We start from the raw sequence: 16,086 nt of genomic DNA, 5'->3' as shown, positions 1-16,086 counted from the left end.
TAGAGGCTGCTCAAGTTCAGCTACTCAAGTTGGACCCTAGATCCAGATACATTCATTCAGGGAATGAGTGTTCCCCCAGGTCCTATGTCCAGGACCAGGAATGGAACAATACCTGAGACAGTTCCCAAGGGTCTCACTCTAGTTGGGGACAATAAAAACTTGAGTCAGTACTAATCACAGTAGCACATAAGTACTTTGGGGTCGGAGCAGTGTGTACAGTCTCAGAGGAGCAAAAAGGTGAAGGGTTTATGTCAGAGCTGGTTGGTTGGGAAAGACTTATTTAAAGAAGGACTTGGAAAGATTTCCCTGGTGATCCTGTGGTTAAGAATCCACCTGCCAATGCAGGGGACATAGGTTCAATTCCTGGCCTGGGAGGATCTCACGTGCCATGGGGCAAGTAAGCCCGTGTACCACAATTACTGAGCCAGTACTCTTGAGCCCACACTCCACAACTAGAGAAGCCACCACAATGCGAAGCCCATACACTGCAACTAGAAGTTGACCCTGCTCGCCACAACTAGAGAAAGCCCGTGGGCAGCAATGAAGACCCAGCAAAACCAAAAATTAATTAATTTTTTAAAAAAGGGCTTGGAAGCTGAGACCTGAAGGATGGATGAGGAGTCAACTGCATAAAGGGCGTGGGGGACTGGAAGGTGAGAGAGAATGAGGTGCATTTAGGGGTGAGATCTGGGCTCTGTGCATAGTCCTGTAAGCCAGGAGCCCCAGAGCAATGGGAGCCATTGGGGTGTTTTAAGCAGCAAAGTGACACATTCAGGTCAGCGTTTACAACAGAGTCACGGCCACTGTACCCGACCAGAGGGCCCATAAGAGAAGCACCTTGACTTCTCTGCCCACCTCTCTTCCAGTCTCCCACCAGTGCCTCCCACTAGCCCAACCTGACTAGAGGCCAGTAGGCAGGGGAGCTGGGAGATGTGGTTCACAAGAGTAGCTCCTGTTACGCAGAGCAGGGCAGAGGGAGGCGGAGAGCGGATCTGAGAGCAAGTAGGCATGTGAGGCCCACAGTGTTCTACACGAGCCTTCTCTTCCTCGTGCAGTAAAGGCTCTGACAGTCCTGTACCCTCATGTAGCCTAGAGAATCTAGCCACGAGTTCAAGAACAGTTCAGGATAGAGTCAGACGTTGGAGGGCCTAGCTTCTTACACTTGTTGATTTCTAGTCGTAGTGTTGCTTCACTTCGACACCAACCCTTGTTTTGGGTAGAGTCTAGGAAGCTGAGGCCAAAGTGACAGCTTTGATTATGAGGCAAAGGTCAAGTTCCACAGGTACACATTACCTTACCCTCTTTTTGCCATCTAATAGACCTGGGCCATTTGTTACAGGGGAGACTAAGAAAGAGGGTCCAGCAAGGATCTAGCACATTCCCTCTTTCCCTGGAAAACCAGGGCAAGGTGCGTCCCCGGAAGCTGCTTGGAGGGACGGGGTCTCCGAGCCGGGCCACGTGCTGCTTCTGGCCGTCTTTGAAAAGAACCGGTGTGGTGGCTTTTGCTCGGAAAGTTCGTCCCATCCCAGGACCGTGTGTCTCTAAATTAAGCATGTGCACTGTCCGGGGTTTCCCACGAGTAAGTCTGTCCAGAAGCAGGCTGTCTGCAGGACGAGGATATGTGTGCCTGTAACATTCACTCAAAACCATGAGAACTGGCTTTTTTCTCTATTCCTAGTTACTCTCTCTTTGACAGGATGGTGACGTTGTAGCGCCGCTTATAACACCTCGGAAATTGGAGTGGAATACAGCTGGCATCCAGGAAGGGTCCAAAGTCAAAACCCAGCTTTTCCCAGATGACTCGATGTGAATGTCTGCACTTTTTGTTTACAAAAAGCCCCTCCCCATCCCCTTTCCCTCCTCCCCCAGCACAATTAATTTAGGGAATTTGGTCACAGAGGTCAGAAAATGGAGTGACAGCTAGTGCTTTATATTTTATATCTTGAATGTACGCACATACTAAGTCATTTTTATCTAGAGGAACAGGTATTAGGCAGACCTTATTAACATGAGCTATGGAAAGCACAGCCTTGCCTCTTTTTAATATTAATCAAAGTCTTTCTTCTTTAGCAGTCTATTTTCTTAGAATTAACAGCTTTTTAAGTACTTTGAACTCTTATGACATTATAGTGTTTTTTAAAAAAATTGGATATAAGACAAAGGCACACACTGGAATTTGCAGTTGGGGTTGTCATGAACAGCCGTGGTTAAAAACAGAATGTGAAACCCCAGCCCCCTGAGGAGGTGCCGGTCATCCTGAATTTGACGCTAGCTTTCCTTGAGTGGATTGCAACATTAGTGAAAGGCACCTCCCCTCACCCTTTTAGCCCCCCATAAACTGCCAGTACAGGAGGGCCACGAAGGGGCTCCAGCTCTTCAATGAGAGGCCTGATTGATTTGTTGAAAAGATCTGAGGGTGCTGGCCTCCTCCGAAATGGGACATAAAACTGCCTTACAGGAGACCCCCTAGCTCCAGTAGCAGAGGGACTCCCCAAACCAGGCTGTCCCCTGGGTCAGCTGTGGCTCCAGCCCATGTGGGTTTCTTTCTCTCCTGAGTGCTCACTGTCCATGCCCTGAGGGTTCCACCACTGCCCATCCTGGAGAAAGCAGCTCCCGTCCCCCTGACCTCTGCCTCTCGCTTGGGTGCTGATCAGAGGCCATCATAGGAACCGTCCTCAAGGCTGCTCAGAGCTAGGACTTAATTTTTGCCAGTCCAGTGCATTTGATGAGTTTCAGGGCAAAGACTGGCTGCCTATGCTGAGACAAAGTGATTTACCCAGTGAATTCCAGGTTCCCCTTTGTGTCTCTACCTCCAGCAGTGGAGTGGCCACCACTGTGGTTGAGCAGTGCTCCTGAGCTAAACAGAGCCTGGAGTTAGAGCTAAGTCTGGAGGCTGCCAGAGGCAGGGCCGTGGGGAGTGCAGTTGTGAGCCCCTGACATCTTGTACTTCACCACGCCCTTACAGAAGCCTCCCTGGCAGCCTAGGCGTGGGGAGCCAGCCTTGGCTCTGGGTCAGAGCAAGAGGGAGCGGGGAGGAGCTCAGACCGCAGGGCAGCAGATCACCCCCAGCATCTTGGGGGTGCTGCCACCGTCCACTGTGTAACCAGGTACTCCTCTGTTGACACAGGGTGACAAGCATTTGGAATGTCTGCTGTTCTGCTCTGTCACCCCCTCCCATCCCCAGTAGATAATCGAGTTGACCCTAATTCCTAGAGTAGTTAAAACCGTGCTCCTCTCCCACCACAGTGCTGTGTGATGGGGATGTGGATACAGTGGGCTCCTAGAAGCCCAAAGAAAGTGGTCATGGTACCAGGTCGTGTCTGTTTTGGCCACGGTGCTTCCAAAACGTCCAGTGGGGAGAATCCTCCACCTCAGACTTCATGTGTCCAGGCCCAAGGTCAAGAATGTATCATTTCTCTGCAAAGATTGTTTGATTTTTGCCACTCCTCCATTTACATGATTGTTTTACTCTGGAAGTTTGTCATCTCAGAGTGTATCATTGTGCTCTCTGAGGAAGGACTTGAATCTGTTTTGTTTGCATCTTTTGTTACTTTTTGGCAGCTGCACTTTATGCTCTTTGCAACTGTTTTAATTATGGGAACCACGTGCCATTGACAAGGTTAAATTTTTCTTAAGAAGCATCTTCACTATTGGTATAAAAAGGGAGCCTTTAACAGCTTGGCATCTAGAGTTACTGAGCTTTGTCACCTTGAGAATGTAAATAAGACTGCAGGTTCAAGTGCCTGGTCGCTTCATCCTGGTGAGGGAAACAGATGCAATAAAGCTTCATGAATGTACCTCTGTCTTGAAATCAGTGGTGTCTTCCTCAGTGACTTTCACACTCGTGTGCAGTTTTGACCCTTTTGTGCAAAAGAACTGTGTTTGGTCTAGGAACGTGCCCAGATGTTTCTTTATACCTCAGTACCGTGTTGGGTCTTCCAGAGGGGATGGTTTTAACAGGGCCTATGTTACTTGGTTTTCCTCTTTCAATAATGGCAAGTAATGACCTGATAAAAAATCTTATTCTGTCAGGAGGCAGGCACTAGCATGGGGAAGGTTATGGATTTTTTTTTTTTTTTTTTAAGTTTTTCTAAGTTCCTCTTTTGCCAGAAAAAATATCCTTCCTTTTTTTAAATCTCCCTGACATTTTCATCTACAGAATTTCAGCTTCTTTACCCAAATGTGCATATTGTTCATTGGCTGCTTTCATATTTTCCTTGTGGAATTAAATAAGAGATCTTCAAGTACCCAGCACAGTGGTAGCAGACTGGTCAGTTTTCTGGGAAACGAAGAATGCTATTTTGGAGTCTTTATTAATTTCACTGGTTGAGTTAGGTGTCTGTGGTTTGACAATACTCTTTAAATTAAAATACTGTCCAAAGCATATAGAGAAGAATCCCATTTTTTAAGAATCCCATACATCTCCTTGGAAAACTGTCTGGAAGGATATACATGAAAACGTAAGTGTTTTAGGGGGTGGTTGAATTTTAGGCAATTTTAATTTTTTTGTATCTTCTGGTTTTTCTACAATAAACATGCATTAACTGTGTACTCTCTAAAAGGATCATTTTCCTGCAGAATTTTATGGTGCTTGGGTGAGGTATAACTGTCTTTTATTCCCTCAGATCCCCTCTCTAGTAGAATGTGGCCTGGCTCCACACCTATCTTGGTCCTCAGGCGACGGAGGCTGCTCTCAGCCACAGTCCACACTGGACACCTCACCATCTGTGTTTCGGACGGAACGGGCCGCCCTGGGTGAGCGCAGCCTCGGTGGCATCCGGGGGCAGGTCTGAACGCCTGTGGCCTCAGGAGGCTGCCCGCCGCGGCGTCAGCTCAGGACCCAGGCCTCCACCTCACTGATGCAGAACTGCTCCTGCCGGGCCAGCACCTCATTGTTGAAGGTCGCACAGGGGTGGCTCCCCCCGCGGTACAAGTCTCCATCCAACCACAGCCCAAAGCGGCCACTAAAGAGAGGAGAGTCTTGGCACTGTCCCTCCAGCACCCTTCAGACCTGCCCCAGCAGCCCTTGGCCACGCCATGACTGCTCTGCCTTAGTCTCATCTCCTCTGAAACCAGTTTGTCCCAAATTGTTAAGGACTCACACATTGCCCCTCACAGGGTTTCAAGCTTTTTTTTTGTTTGTTTGTTTTACAGTACAATGATTTTGATAAATATATACAGTGGAGCAGCCATCACCACAGACCAGTTTTAGAACCTTCAGAACATTAAGATGGCAATGCCTTAGCCAAAGGAGGGACTCTCATAAGCTTTGACTCCAAGCCCAGAATACATCAGACCAGGGCATCTATTCTAGTTCCCTCTTTTGACAGCAAACCTAGGCTAGAGCTGGGAAGTGGGTTATTGCAAATTGGCAGTGGCTGGTGGGGTCTGTGTCAGTCTGCCTCTCTGTGGAGGCTATTCAGGCAGCTGGGAGAGCAAAGAACTTGCCTGGTGCTAATCAAGCAGCTGTCATCTGTGCCCTCAGGATAAGACTGACTATACCTGAATATGCAGGTCACACCAGAGGCGAGACTGACCTTGTAAAACACTCCACTTCCCACCCCCAACACACACCAGGTTCTGGGCAGATGCCTGCCTTCCTCCAGTGAGTTCTGTTCCCTATGTTTATGGAGCTGACTGACAGGTAGATTTGGGGTTTGACTTTAGCCTCATCCAACCATATGGAGTGCTGTTCTCAAAGTTACATAAATTCAGCCTAAGCTGTCACCAACTAAACACTTTAGGGGAGACGTCATGCCATCCTCTCCTCTCAGTATCAACTTAGAGCAGAGTTTAGGGGGTTGGCTGGGGGCCAGGCAGTGCCACAACACCTATTGAGGGGAGATTCTTGAAGGTTAACCAGCAGCCTCCCCCATTTTGTCTGGGGTAGCCTAACCCAGCATTTCCAGACAGGGGAAAGGACCAGAATACAGACCACCTCGAGACTCAAGACTGGGGAAGACTAGGACACGCACCTGCCACAGCCCATCATCAGAGAATCCAAGTCGCCTTTCACAAAGAAAGAGTTGCTTCCTGTCCACTTGAAGACCTGCGATAAGAAACCTCCAGTTATTGGCGGAGTCCTGCTCCTGCAGTTTTACTCTGGACCACTGGGTGGCAGTGTGGTGAAGGAAACAAACTCCAATACCCAACTAAGGCACTGGCGCTACCCTTGGCTCCTAACTCCTGCAGTTTCTCTCAGTCTCCCTGGAGTTCACCTCCTCTTGCCCTCCAGTCTGAATTCCCACAGCCCAAAAGCCCTTCTGTTCTAGGAATAGACCAGAACCCTCTGAGGCTTCCTGCTTCCGAAGCTGGAGAGAGGAGGGGAAAAGTCCACATCAGGAGCCAGGCCATGATTCTACTATTAACTGCTTCCTCCTCTCACTGGAGTTAACACAGCTTGCACAGCCCCGGTGCTATTTCACACCCAACAAGTTGCAAGCCCCACCCCAAAGAGACACCCTGACTACCACCAGTTCTGTCCCTGCCAGTCACTCCTTCCTGGATCACAGCCTCCTGATGGGTCTCTGCTTCCTCTGTCTCCTGCCCCGAAGCCCACGTCTGCTCTGCAGTCAGTGAGCTATTCAAAACTAAATCGGGGACTCCCCTGGGGGGTTCAGCAGTATAGAATCCACCTGCCAATGCAGGGGACACGGGTTCAATCCCTGATCCGGGAAAATCCTACATGCTGTGGGCAACTAAGCACCTGGAGCCGGTGTTCCCCAACAAGAGAAGCCTGTGCACCGCAAAGGCTTACTGCAAGTAGAGAAAGCCTGCGTGCAGCAACAAAGAGTGAGCATAGCCAAAAATTAATTATTTAAAAAAATCAAATTGGATATTAGCCCTCCTCTGCTAAAGCTCTCCAATGGCCCTGACAATGGGAATAAAATTCAGCATCTAACAAAAGCCGAAAGCCCAGCATGCTCTGCCTTGATTTTCTCTCTGACCTCTCCCCCTTTACCGCCTGCACTTCGTCTACACTGACCCTTTTGACCCGGGACACCTGAAGCTATTGCTGCTGCAGGGTCTTGCTGACCCCTCTGCCCAGAATGCTCTTCCCCCAGATCCTCAGAAGGCTCACTTCTCAGCTTTTGGATGAAATGTCATCCCAGAGAAATTTAAAGTAGCCCTTCCTTCCAGGCCCTGTTCAAGTGACAATATGCCCTGCTAACATGTAAGTTCCATGAAGGCTATCTTGATTCTGGCAATATTCCCGAGACATGGTGTAGATGTTTGTTAAGTGAACAAATTATTCAGGAGTCAATTTAGGACTTCCCTGGTGGTCCAAAAGTTAAGGATCCGCCTGCCAACACAGGGGAAACAGATTCGATCCCTGGTCCAATAAGATCTCACATGCCACAGAGTAATTAAGCCCACACACCACAACTACTGAAGCCTGCTCTAGAGCCTGTGCTCAGCAACAAGAGAAATCACTGCAATGGGAGCCCGAGCACTGCAACTCAAATGCAACTAGAGAGTAGGCCCCGCCCGCTGCACCTGGAGAAAGCCTGAGTGCAGCAATGAAGACCTAGCACAGCCAAAAATAAATAGAAAACTATTTTTTAAAAGTTTAGCTAATAAAAAGATTTTTAAAGGGCTGCAAAAGTATAGCCTATGATTGCCTGTAATTGGTTGCAAAAAATTCTCTGAGCAACCAAAGGGTTTTTAGCAAGAAAATGGACTAATCAAAGATAAGACCTGGGCTCAGAAGAGATGAGATAATATTAACAAGTGACCACGAGAAGACAGAACCATGCAACTCCTCCTCTACTTTCCTCAAGGAACGTGACCTTCAGACTTGCAGGAGGAGATAAACACTGCTACAGAAAAAATTAAGTAGATGTTCATGGTGCTTCTTGGAATGAGGGTCAAGGAACTGCTGGGAATTCATGAAGAATGCAGATGCCAGAAGACCAAAGACAGACAAAAATTAACCAATTTTTTGAAAAGATGAGATTCCATAATAATAGCCTGGGAAGACTATAGCAATTGCCTGAAAAGAAAAAAATCATCCCATTCAAGAGTTTGTTTTGTTTTATTTTTTGCATTTAGTACAAGGCACTGTTTTAGGTACTGGATAGACCAGTGATGTAACAGACAAAAATTCCTGCCCCCTAGGACTCCCACTCTAGTGGCAGGAGGCAGGTAAATAAGTAAAATAAATAGTGTGTTAGCTGTGACAAATGCTTAGGAGGAAGAAGTAAAGAAGGGCAATAAGAGTTTCCAGCGGCTGGAGTGCTGTAAACAGCAGGGAGGGTCCTGCTGAGAGGGTGACATCTGAGCAGAGTCCTGAAGGAAGTGAGAACTTGACTCATATGGAGATCCTGTGAAGGGAACCTTAGGGAGAACAGCATGTTTAAAGGCCCTGAAGTAGGAACAAGCTTGCTTGTTTAGGAACAAGCTCCGAGGTCAGTGTAGGGAGAGGGGAAATAGCAAGAAATGACTTCAGAGAGAGTCCAGAAGATGCAGACTTGTAGGTTATTTTAAGGACTCTGGGGATTTGTCTGGTGGTCCAGAGGTTAAGAATCTGACTGCCGATGCAGGGGATGTGAGTTCATTCCCTGGTGGGGGCGCTAAGACCCCACATGCCTCGGTGCAACTACTGAGCCTGTGTCGCAACTACAGAGAAGCCTGTGCACCACAGTGAAAGATCACACGTGTCACAACTAAGACCTGATACAGCCAAATAAATAAATAAAAACATATTCTGAAAAAAGACTTTGGCTTTTCTCTTAGGGAGAAAGGAAGCCATTGGTAGCTTGGAGCCAAGAAGTGATATGTTCTGACTTCATTTATTTTAAATATTTATTTGGCTGTGGCTCGGCTGAATCTTAGTTGCATCACACGGGATCTTCAGTTGTGGTATGTGAGATCTAGTTCCCTGACCAAGGATCGAACCTGGGTCCCCTGCAGCGGGAGCTCAGAGTCTTAGCCACTGGGCCACCAGGGAAGTCCTTGACTTACCTTTTAAAAGGCTCCCTCCAGGTACTGTGATGACTGAAGGTGGAAGCATTAGGAGGCTATAGCAGGGACACGGGCAAGTAGTGATGGTGGCTTGGACCAGGGTGACAGCAGAAGACATTGTGAGAAGTGGTAGATTTTGGGTAGAGATGGAGGAGGAAGAACCATCAGGATTCGTTGACAGCTCATCAGATGTAGGGTGTGAAAGAAGCATTACGAAGGGCTCCAAAATTTTGGTCTCAACGGCAGGAAAGACAGAGGTGCCATTCACTTTGTCAGGGAAGATGGCAGGAGGGACCAACTTTCTGGGAGAAAGTCAGATCAGCTTGGCAAAACCCCAGTCGTGGTTGGACCCTCCCATCCACGCTGTCTGTGCTTGAACCTGACGAGCTGAGAGTTGCTAGAGGAAAGGAACACACAACACAGGAACCGGCCCCGGGACTTCCGTGGTGGCCCGGTGGTTAAGAATCCTCCTTGCAGTGCAGCAGATATGAGTTCTATCCCTAATCGGGGAACTAAGATCCCACCTACCACTGGGCAACTAAGCCCGTGTCCCACAACACTGAGCCTGCCCGCCCTAGAGCCTGTGCTCCAAAATAAGAGAAGCCGCCACGATGAGAAACCCAAGCACCCAGGCTAGAGAGTGGCCCCTGCTAAGCCACCACTAGAGAAAGCCTCACACAGCAATGAAGACCCAGTGCTGTCATAAATAAATACAAATTCTTGAAAAGACCAAAAAAAAAAAAAAGCATCACCTTCAGTTGTGGAGAGAAGGAGAAGAGGAAGGTCTCGCCAGTACCGTAGAAGCCTTTGCTGAGTCGAAGGGCCGAGGAGGAAAAGGCGCCAAACATCTCGAAGGAAGAGTTTGTAGTTTGCAGCTGGAAGGGAGCTGGAGATCCCCTTCAGGCTGGGGAGTCTGGGGCAGAGCTGGGGGACAGAGGGGCCCCCGGGGGCCCATCAGCCCTTAGTGGCAGCCCTCCCCCCAGCACCCCCAGCACAGCTCACCTGGCCGTCCTGGTCTCTCAGCACCAGCAGCACCGGCCCACTGTGGCCCTCCATCTGCCTGTACAGGCTCCGCAGACTGAAGCCGTCCCTCGACGTGCAGAAAGCCAGCCTCCAGGAGTATCCAGTGACTCTCGGGGGCAGGTGGAGACTGAGCTGGGGACAGAGCAGAGGATGAGCGAGGGCTCCCAGTCTCCCCACCCTCCTTGCTCTGTATTCTTGGGGTCCCAGGAGGACTAAGGTTAAACAGCCACCCCTCATCCAAGCCTGTGCTTTACAGGTTCAGTTCAGTTCAGTCGCTCAGTCGTGTCCAACTCTTTGCGACCCCATGGACTGCAGCACGACAAGCCTTCCTATCCATCACCAAATCCCGGAGTTTACTCAAACTCATGTCCATAGAGTCGGTGATGCCATCCAACCATCTCGTCCTCTGTTGTCCCCTTCTCCTGCCTTCAATCTTGCCCAGCATCAGGGTTTTTTCCAGTGAGTCAGCTCTTCACATCAGGTGGCCAAAATATTGGAGCTTCAGCTTCAGCATCAGTCCTTCCAATGAATATTCAGGGTTGATTTCCTTTAGGATTGACTGGTAGGATCTCCTTGCGGTCCCAGGGACTCTCAGGAGTTTTCTCCAACACCACAGTTCAAAAGCATCCATTCTTCGGTGCTCAGCTTTCTTTACAGTCCAACTCTCACATCCATACATGACTACTGGAAAAACCATAGCTTTGACTAGACGGACCTTTGTCAGGAAAACTTTACAAGTCACAGAGCACTTTCATGTTTCCAGGGGGCACCATGGAAACAGCAATGAGCAGAAGCCCTCAGAGAAAGGGATTACTGTTCCCATTTTATAGATGAGGAAGCTGAGGCTTAAGGAGATGAAGCAACTTGCCTGAAGCCCCCATGGGGAGGAAGTGGCAGAGCCAGGATTTGAACCCAGATCAGGCCCATCATGGCCCCTAGCAACCAGAGAATAGATGAGATACCGACTGTCTCCTCCTAACTCCCCATCTCATCCTTCCATTCCCACCCCAGCTTTGGCCTCAGTTCCCAAGGACTGGTTCCGTTTAAAGAGTCAGATTAGTTCACCATATCCTTAACCTCCTGGCGCCATGAAGAAGGTGGTGCTAGGATTACTGACTCATTTTACCAGAAAAGCCCCGTGAGGAGAAGTGAGTTGCCCAAGGTGACACAGTGAGCAGAGGACGGAGCAGGAGGGACCCCAGGCGTCCCTGGGCCTGGCTGGGGTGGGGCAGGACTGAAGGCTTTGTACCATGGACTGTGCCCGAACCTGACTCATCTCCGAGGCTCCCAGAACCTGGCTGGCTCCTGCCAGCTGGGGCGCCACGGGGCATTCAGGAACCGGAGCTGGGGCTGGGGTTGTCTCCTCCTCCTTTTCCTCCTCCTCTTCCTTGTCCTCCTCCCCAGACAGAGCATCCTCCACCTGGCTGGGCTGTAAAGACACACAGAGGCCTGGTGAGTTGAGAGACAAGGAGACACGAGCTTCCACACATCCAGGGCCTGAGAGCCTTGGCCACCTTATCACCCCTGCCCGGGCCCCTGCCAGTCCAGCCGGAGGAGGCTGTGAAGTGTCCACAACAGGCCAGACCCTGTCCTTCCCGCCAGCCAACTCCCTCCCTGGCCCCTTCCAACTACACCCACCGGATGTGGCCTTGAGCCCCTGAGGTTTTGTCTGCCTGGTTGCTCTGGATCCAGAGTGGATGCCAGGGATTGTGTTCTAAGCTTGGGAGGCAGGAGAGAAGGACAGGCAGCAGCTCCCAAACTGTGTGCATTTGTACATGAAATAACAATAATAATAATACAATAGTGGCTGAATATATAGTAAACAGGACACACTTGACTCGGCCTGTGTGAAATGCTTGGTGAGCATAATCTCTGAATTTTCCCAAGAATCCTAAGAAGAATGTGCTCCTTTTTTTTTTTTTTTTTTTGGCTGTGCCACAAGGTTTGCAGGATCTCAGTTCCCCAACCAGGGGTTGATCCTGGACCCTCCACAGTGAAAGCATGAAGTCCTAACCACTGGACCACCAGGGAACTCTCCAGAGTAGGCTTTTTATTACCCCCATGTTATTATCCCAAAGGAAGAAAGAAGGCCTTTTGAGGTGGTGAAATGTTTCTCATGGGTGAGACAGTGCACAGGTTCATATAAAATGTGCATTTAGGGCTTCCCTGGTAGCTCAGTGGATAAGAATCCACCTGCCAATGCAGGAGACACGAGTTTGATCCCCGGCCCAGGAAAATCACACATGTCGAGGAGCAGCTAAGCCTGTGCGCCAAGACTACCAAGTCTGTGCTCTAGCACCCGGGAGCCACAGCTGCTGAGCCTGTGTGCTGCAACTACTGAAGCCTGTGTGCCCTAGAGCCCGTGCTCCGCAGCAAGAGAAGCCAGTGCAATGAGAAGCCTGTGCACCACAACCGGAAAGTAGCCTCTGTTTGCCACAACTAGAGAAAAGCCTGTGCAGCAACAAAAACCCAGCATAGCCAAAAATAAAAGTAAATAATAAATGCCTCGATAAAAAAAAATGCACATTTGTGTGAAGGTGTGTGATGTGTTGGCTTAAAATAGAGTTGTGTAGGCAAGTCAGTGTGAGGTGTTGAATGCAACTTTGTATGTTACCTTTCAATATGTGGGTGGGTATGAGCTGGGATTGTGTTATATGTGAGTGTCAGTGGGCATGTATGTTAGTGTGTTCATTCATTCATTCATTTAATCACTGAGCTGCCTCTCTGTACCAGAGCGTGTGTGTGTGTGTGTGTGTGTGTGTGTGTGTGTGTGTGCGCACATGCACATGCACACACACGCACGCGTGCACATGATGTCTGCACACAAGGACTTTGGGGCTTTTCATCAGGAGAGATCTCTTTGGGGAGAAGAGATGGACAGGACACTGCTTTCCTATTCTCCAGGTTCAGGCCTACAGAGGGAGTCCTAACTGGACAGGCTTCTGGACCGAGCTCCATCTGGCACCCACTCCATGCTCCTTGAGGGTCCCAGAACCACAGGGCTGGGCGCTAAGGCCCCAGGTTCCTGAATCCTTGCTTTGAACCCTGGGTCAGCTGGGGAGGGCCTCGGAAGGGGGACACCCAGCTGTATGCACCCTGGCCCATGTCCCACCCAGCCAGAGATCTCGCCTCCCCCGCCTTTCCTGACCGACCCCCAGCCCCAGCCCCAGCCCCAGCTGGGCCTCTTACCAGTCGAGTGTAACGCCAGCGGAGACTTTTCATTCTTCTGTCCGGAGCTCAGCCAGGGGCAGTAAGTAAGCCTTCAGTCCTGCCAGGGAGGAGGCAGCGCTGGGTGAGACCTGGAGATGAGAAGGAGGGGCCTGGGGCACACCTGGCTGGCTCCACGCCCACCCAGCTGCCCTTTGCTCTCTCACCTGTCACTTACCTGTCACTCCCAGGCCAGCTTGTCCCTGAGTGAGTCTGTGAGGTCAGCTGTGCTCGGCATTCAGGGCCATACTTGTAGTTAGCAACTAATGCAGGTTAGCCATAAATTCTAGTTGTAATTCAGGCCCATAGACTGTAACATTTGCGCAGCTGCCTGAACCCCAAACTGGGGATCTGGGGCCTCTACTTCCCTTTATGATCTTGCATAAGTGCTATGCCCTATGCACTTATGTGGGCCTCAGTTTCCCCACATGTGACATGTTGGACCAGGTTGTCTCAGAGGCCCTCACAAGACTGACAGCATGCAATTCAGTTTTCTCTCAAAGCCATTATAACAGAAGCTTGAAAAGGGCCAAGCTAGACCAAAAGAACAGATTTTTTTGTAAAAAAAAATACTCATTTTTCTAATTAAATGAGCAATACATATTTACTATAGGAAATTTGAGAAATTTAAAAAAGAATAAAGAAAAATACAAAAATATTCATAATTCCACCTCTCAGAAATAAACTCTCAACCCCTACAGGTTTATTTTTCCATCTTTTATAATTTCACATATATGTCTATACATACATTTATGAGTAGATCATACAGTGTGTTGCTTTATAAGGTGCTTTGTCAAGCTTAACAAAAGAAAAATTTCCAATTACATTCATTACCCTTTGAGCATGTGATTTTTTTTTTAATGTATTTATTTATTTTGGCTGTGCTGGGCTTTGGTTTCAGCACACGGGATCTTTTTTTGTTTATTTCATGTGGGCTCTAGTTCCCTGACCAGGGATTAAACATGGGCCCCCCGCATTGGGAGCGTGAAGTCTTAGCCACTGGACCACCACAAAAGTCCCTTGAACATGTGATTTTTAATGGCTGCATATTATTTCACCACAGGATGTACATCATTTCTCAAAATGTTTGACATTCTGTTTGCTTATAATTTTCTGTGATTATAAACAAAACTATAATAAACTTCCTTGTTCATAAATCTGATTATATTTTTTATGATAAATTTCAGAAGTTGAATAATGGATCAAAGGGTGTTCACACATTCTTTTCCAACTGTTTCCAATGAGGCTTCCCAGAGCTTAAGGCTGACCAATGTCTGGATATCTTTCAGGAATCTCAAGGTAATATCTTTCTGATCATTGTGTTTTATGGCCTTAAATTACAGACAAAGAAACTACCACTCAGAAAGTTGAAGAAGGAACTAACCACAGCCACAGAATAATATAACACAGTAAAAAGAGCACAGACTCTGGAGTCAGGGAGTCTAAATCCTGTGTGACCTTGGGCAAGTTACTTAACATCTCTGTTCTTCTATCTCCTTGTCTGTAAAATACTAATACCTATTTACCTGATAGGGCTGTTGTAAAAATAAATGAAGGTAATGCCTGAAGGGGTGACTCACTGGAAAAGACCCTGATACTGGGAAAAATAGAGGGCAGGAGGAGAAGGGGGCGACAGAGGGTGAGATGGTTGGATGGTATCACTGACACAATGGACGTGAGTTTGAGCAAACTCCGAGAGATAGGGAAGGACAGGGAAGCCTGGCGTGCTGCAGTCCATGGGGTTGCAAAGAGTTGACATGACTGAGTGACTGGACCATGCCTGAAGAACTAGGAGGCTGAGCCAGGTCTCCATCCTCCTGTTCTGAGTTCAGTGTGATAACACATAGTGCCTGGTATTTGGTGAAAAAGTGAAAGTGTTAGTCCCTCAGTCCTGTCTGACTCTTTGCAACCCCACGGACTGCAGCCCGCCAGGCTCCTCTGTCCGTGGGATTCTCTGGGCAAGAATCCTGGAGTGGGTTGCCATTTCCTTCAGGGGATCTTCCCAGCCCAGGGATCAAACCTGGGTCTCCTGCATTGCAGGCAGATTCTTTACCATCTGAGCCACCACGAGTGCTAGATAAGTGGCGGTGCTTAAGGCCATCCCCCCACACTGCCTCTTTGGGAGATTCAGGGCTCAAATCACTGACAAATGGCCACTCAGCCTCCACCTGAGCACCTCAGGGACAGTCACTTGGTCACTTGTGGGGGTAGGTAGCTCAGTGGGGCAGGGAAGGTCAGGAATGTACTCACTTTGCCAAGTGTCGACCTCTGGTGACCTCTTCCAGCTTGTCCAGCCTGATGGCTTCCCTAGTGCATCTCCGGGATCCCACAGAGAAGGGGCCACTTCCGGAACTGACCCTGTCTACCTGGAGGTCTGTACGAAGCAGATTTAGCTCTGTACCCTGGTTCTGCGGCAGACAGCTGTTACCTCTGCCCCAGCCAGCCTCCAGCCCTCCTCTCCTGGCTCTTATACCTGCCCAGAGGGTGGCATGCCCTGGCCCCGAGCCTGCTCCAGTTTCAGCTGGAAGGACCTGGCTGTGATTATAATCCATCAGAAGCTCAAATCCCACAAACAAGAGCTTGTCACCTCGGGTCTCTGCTCTGCCCCTACCAGCCCAAAGAGGTGGGGTTTACTGAACTCCTGGGCTCTTCCTGGAGCCTCTCACCCACAGCTACTGGGCGCCACGTGGTACCTGAAGCCCATCATCTGAGGCACTTCCCTGATGCCTTGTTGGGATGCAAATGTTGCAGGAAAGGGTCTAGCCATAGGGCCACATCCACCTCCCTGTGCTTCAGGGGAAACCTGGGGCTTGGGGGATGAGGAGAGGTCCCCTTGCTCTGGTACTGTTTCCCTTCTCTCACACGGGGAGGTGATTCTTATTGGCCTGTCGT

General features: G+C 49.2%; 2 protein-coding genes and 1 non-coding gene across 6 annotated transcripts in view; 1 reads left to right on the top strand and 2 right to left on the bottom strand.

Moving 5' to 3' along the window:
• Positions 1-12,511, top strand: part of SAMHD1 (SAM and HD domain containing deoxynucleoside triphosphate triphosphohydrolase 1) — a 62,120-nt gene extending 49,609 nt beyond the window's left edge. Inside the window, exon 16 of one of the 2 annotated variants that reach the window (XM_070472606.1) lies at positions 4,626-12,511. In XM_070472606.1, the coding sequence (XP_070328707.1) occupies positions 4,626-4,793 (168 nt within the window). In that variant the 3' untranslated portion in view covers positions 4,794-12,511. Of the gene's footprint in view, positions 1-1,696; positions 3,798-4,625 lie in introns of those variants that run through there. The other variant, XM_020892077.2, reaches the window with a different exon arrangement.
• TLDC2 (TBC/LysM-associated domain containing 2) lies at positions 4,049-15,843 on the bottom strand. 3 transcript variants are annotated; one of them, XM_020892080.2, is made up of 7 exons: positions 15,445-15,843; positions 13,177-13,286; positions 11,255-11,416; positions 9,967-10,119; positions 9,717-9,812; positions 5,976-6,049; positions 4,049-4,964 (listed from the first exon to the last, which is right to left on the bottom strand). In XM_020892080.2, the coding sequence occupies exons 2-7, from the start codon at positions 13,207-13,209 to the stop codon at positions 4,829-4,831; spliced, it is 654 nt and encodes a 217-aa protein (XP_020747739.1). In that variant the 5' UTR covers positions 13,210-13,286; positions 15,445-15,843; the 3' UTR covers positions 4,049-4,828. The 3 variants fall into 3 exon arrangements, with proteins under 3 accessions (XP_020747739.1, XP_070328708.1, XP_020747743.1); XM_070472607.1 differs by lacking the exon at positions 15,445-15,843 and having other exon boundaries at positions 13,177-15,039; XM_020892084.2 differs by lacking the exon at positions 4,049-4,964 and having other exon boundaries at positions 5,956-6,049; positions 15,445-15,842.
• Positions 11,946-12,018, bottom strand: TRNAE-UUC (transfer RNA glutamic acid (anticodon UUC)). Its single transcript has one exon. It is a non-coding gene; the product is annotated as a tRNA-Glu (tRNA).
• Positions 15,844-16,086: the final 243 nt, after the last annotated feature.

This window comes from Odocoileus virginianus, chromosome 9 (assembly GCF_023699985.2).
Source record: "Odocoileus virginianus isolate 20LAN1187 ecotype Illinois chromosome 9, Ovbor_1.2, whole genome shotgun sequence".
NCBI lineage: Eukaryota > Metazoa > Chordata > Mammalia > Artiodactyla > Cervidae > Odocoileus > Odocoileus virginianus.
This window is presented reverse-complemented; position numbering and strand designations above follow the sequence as displayed.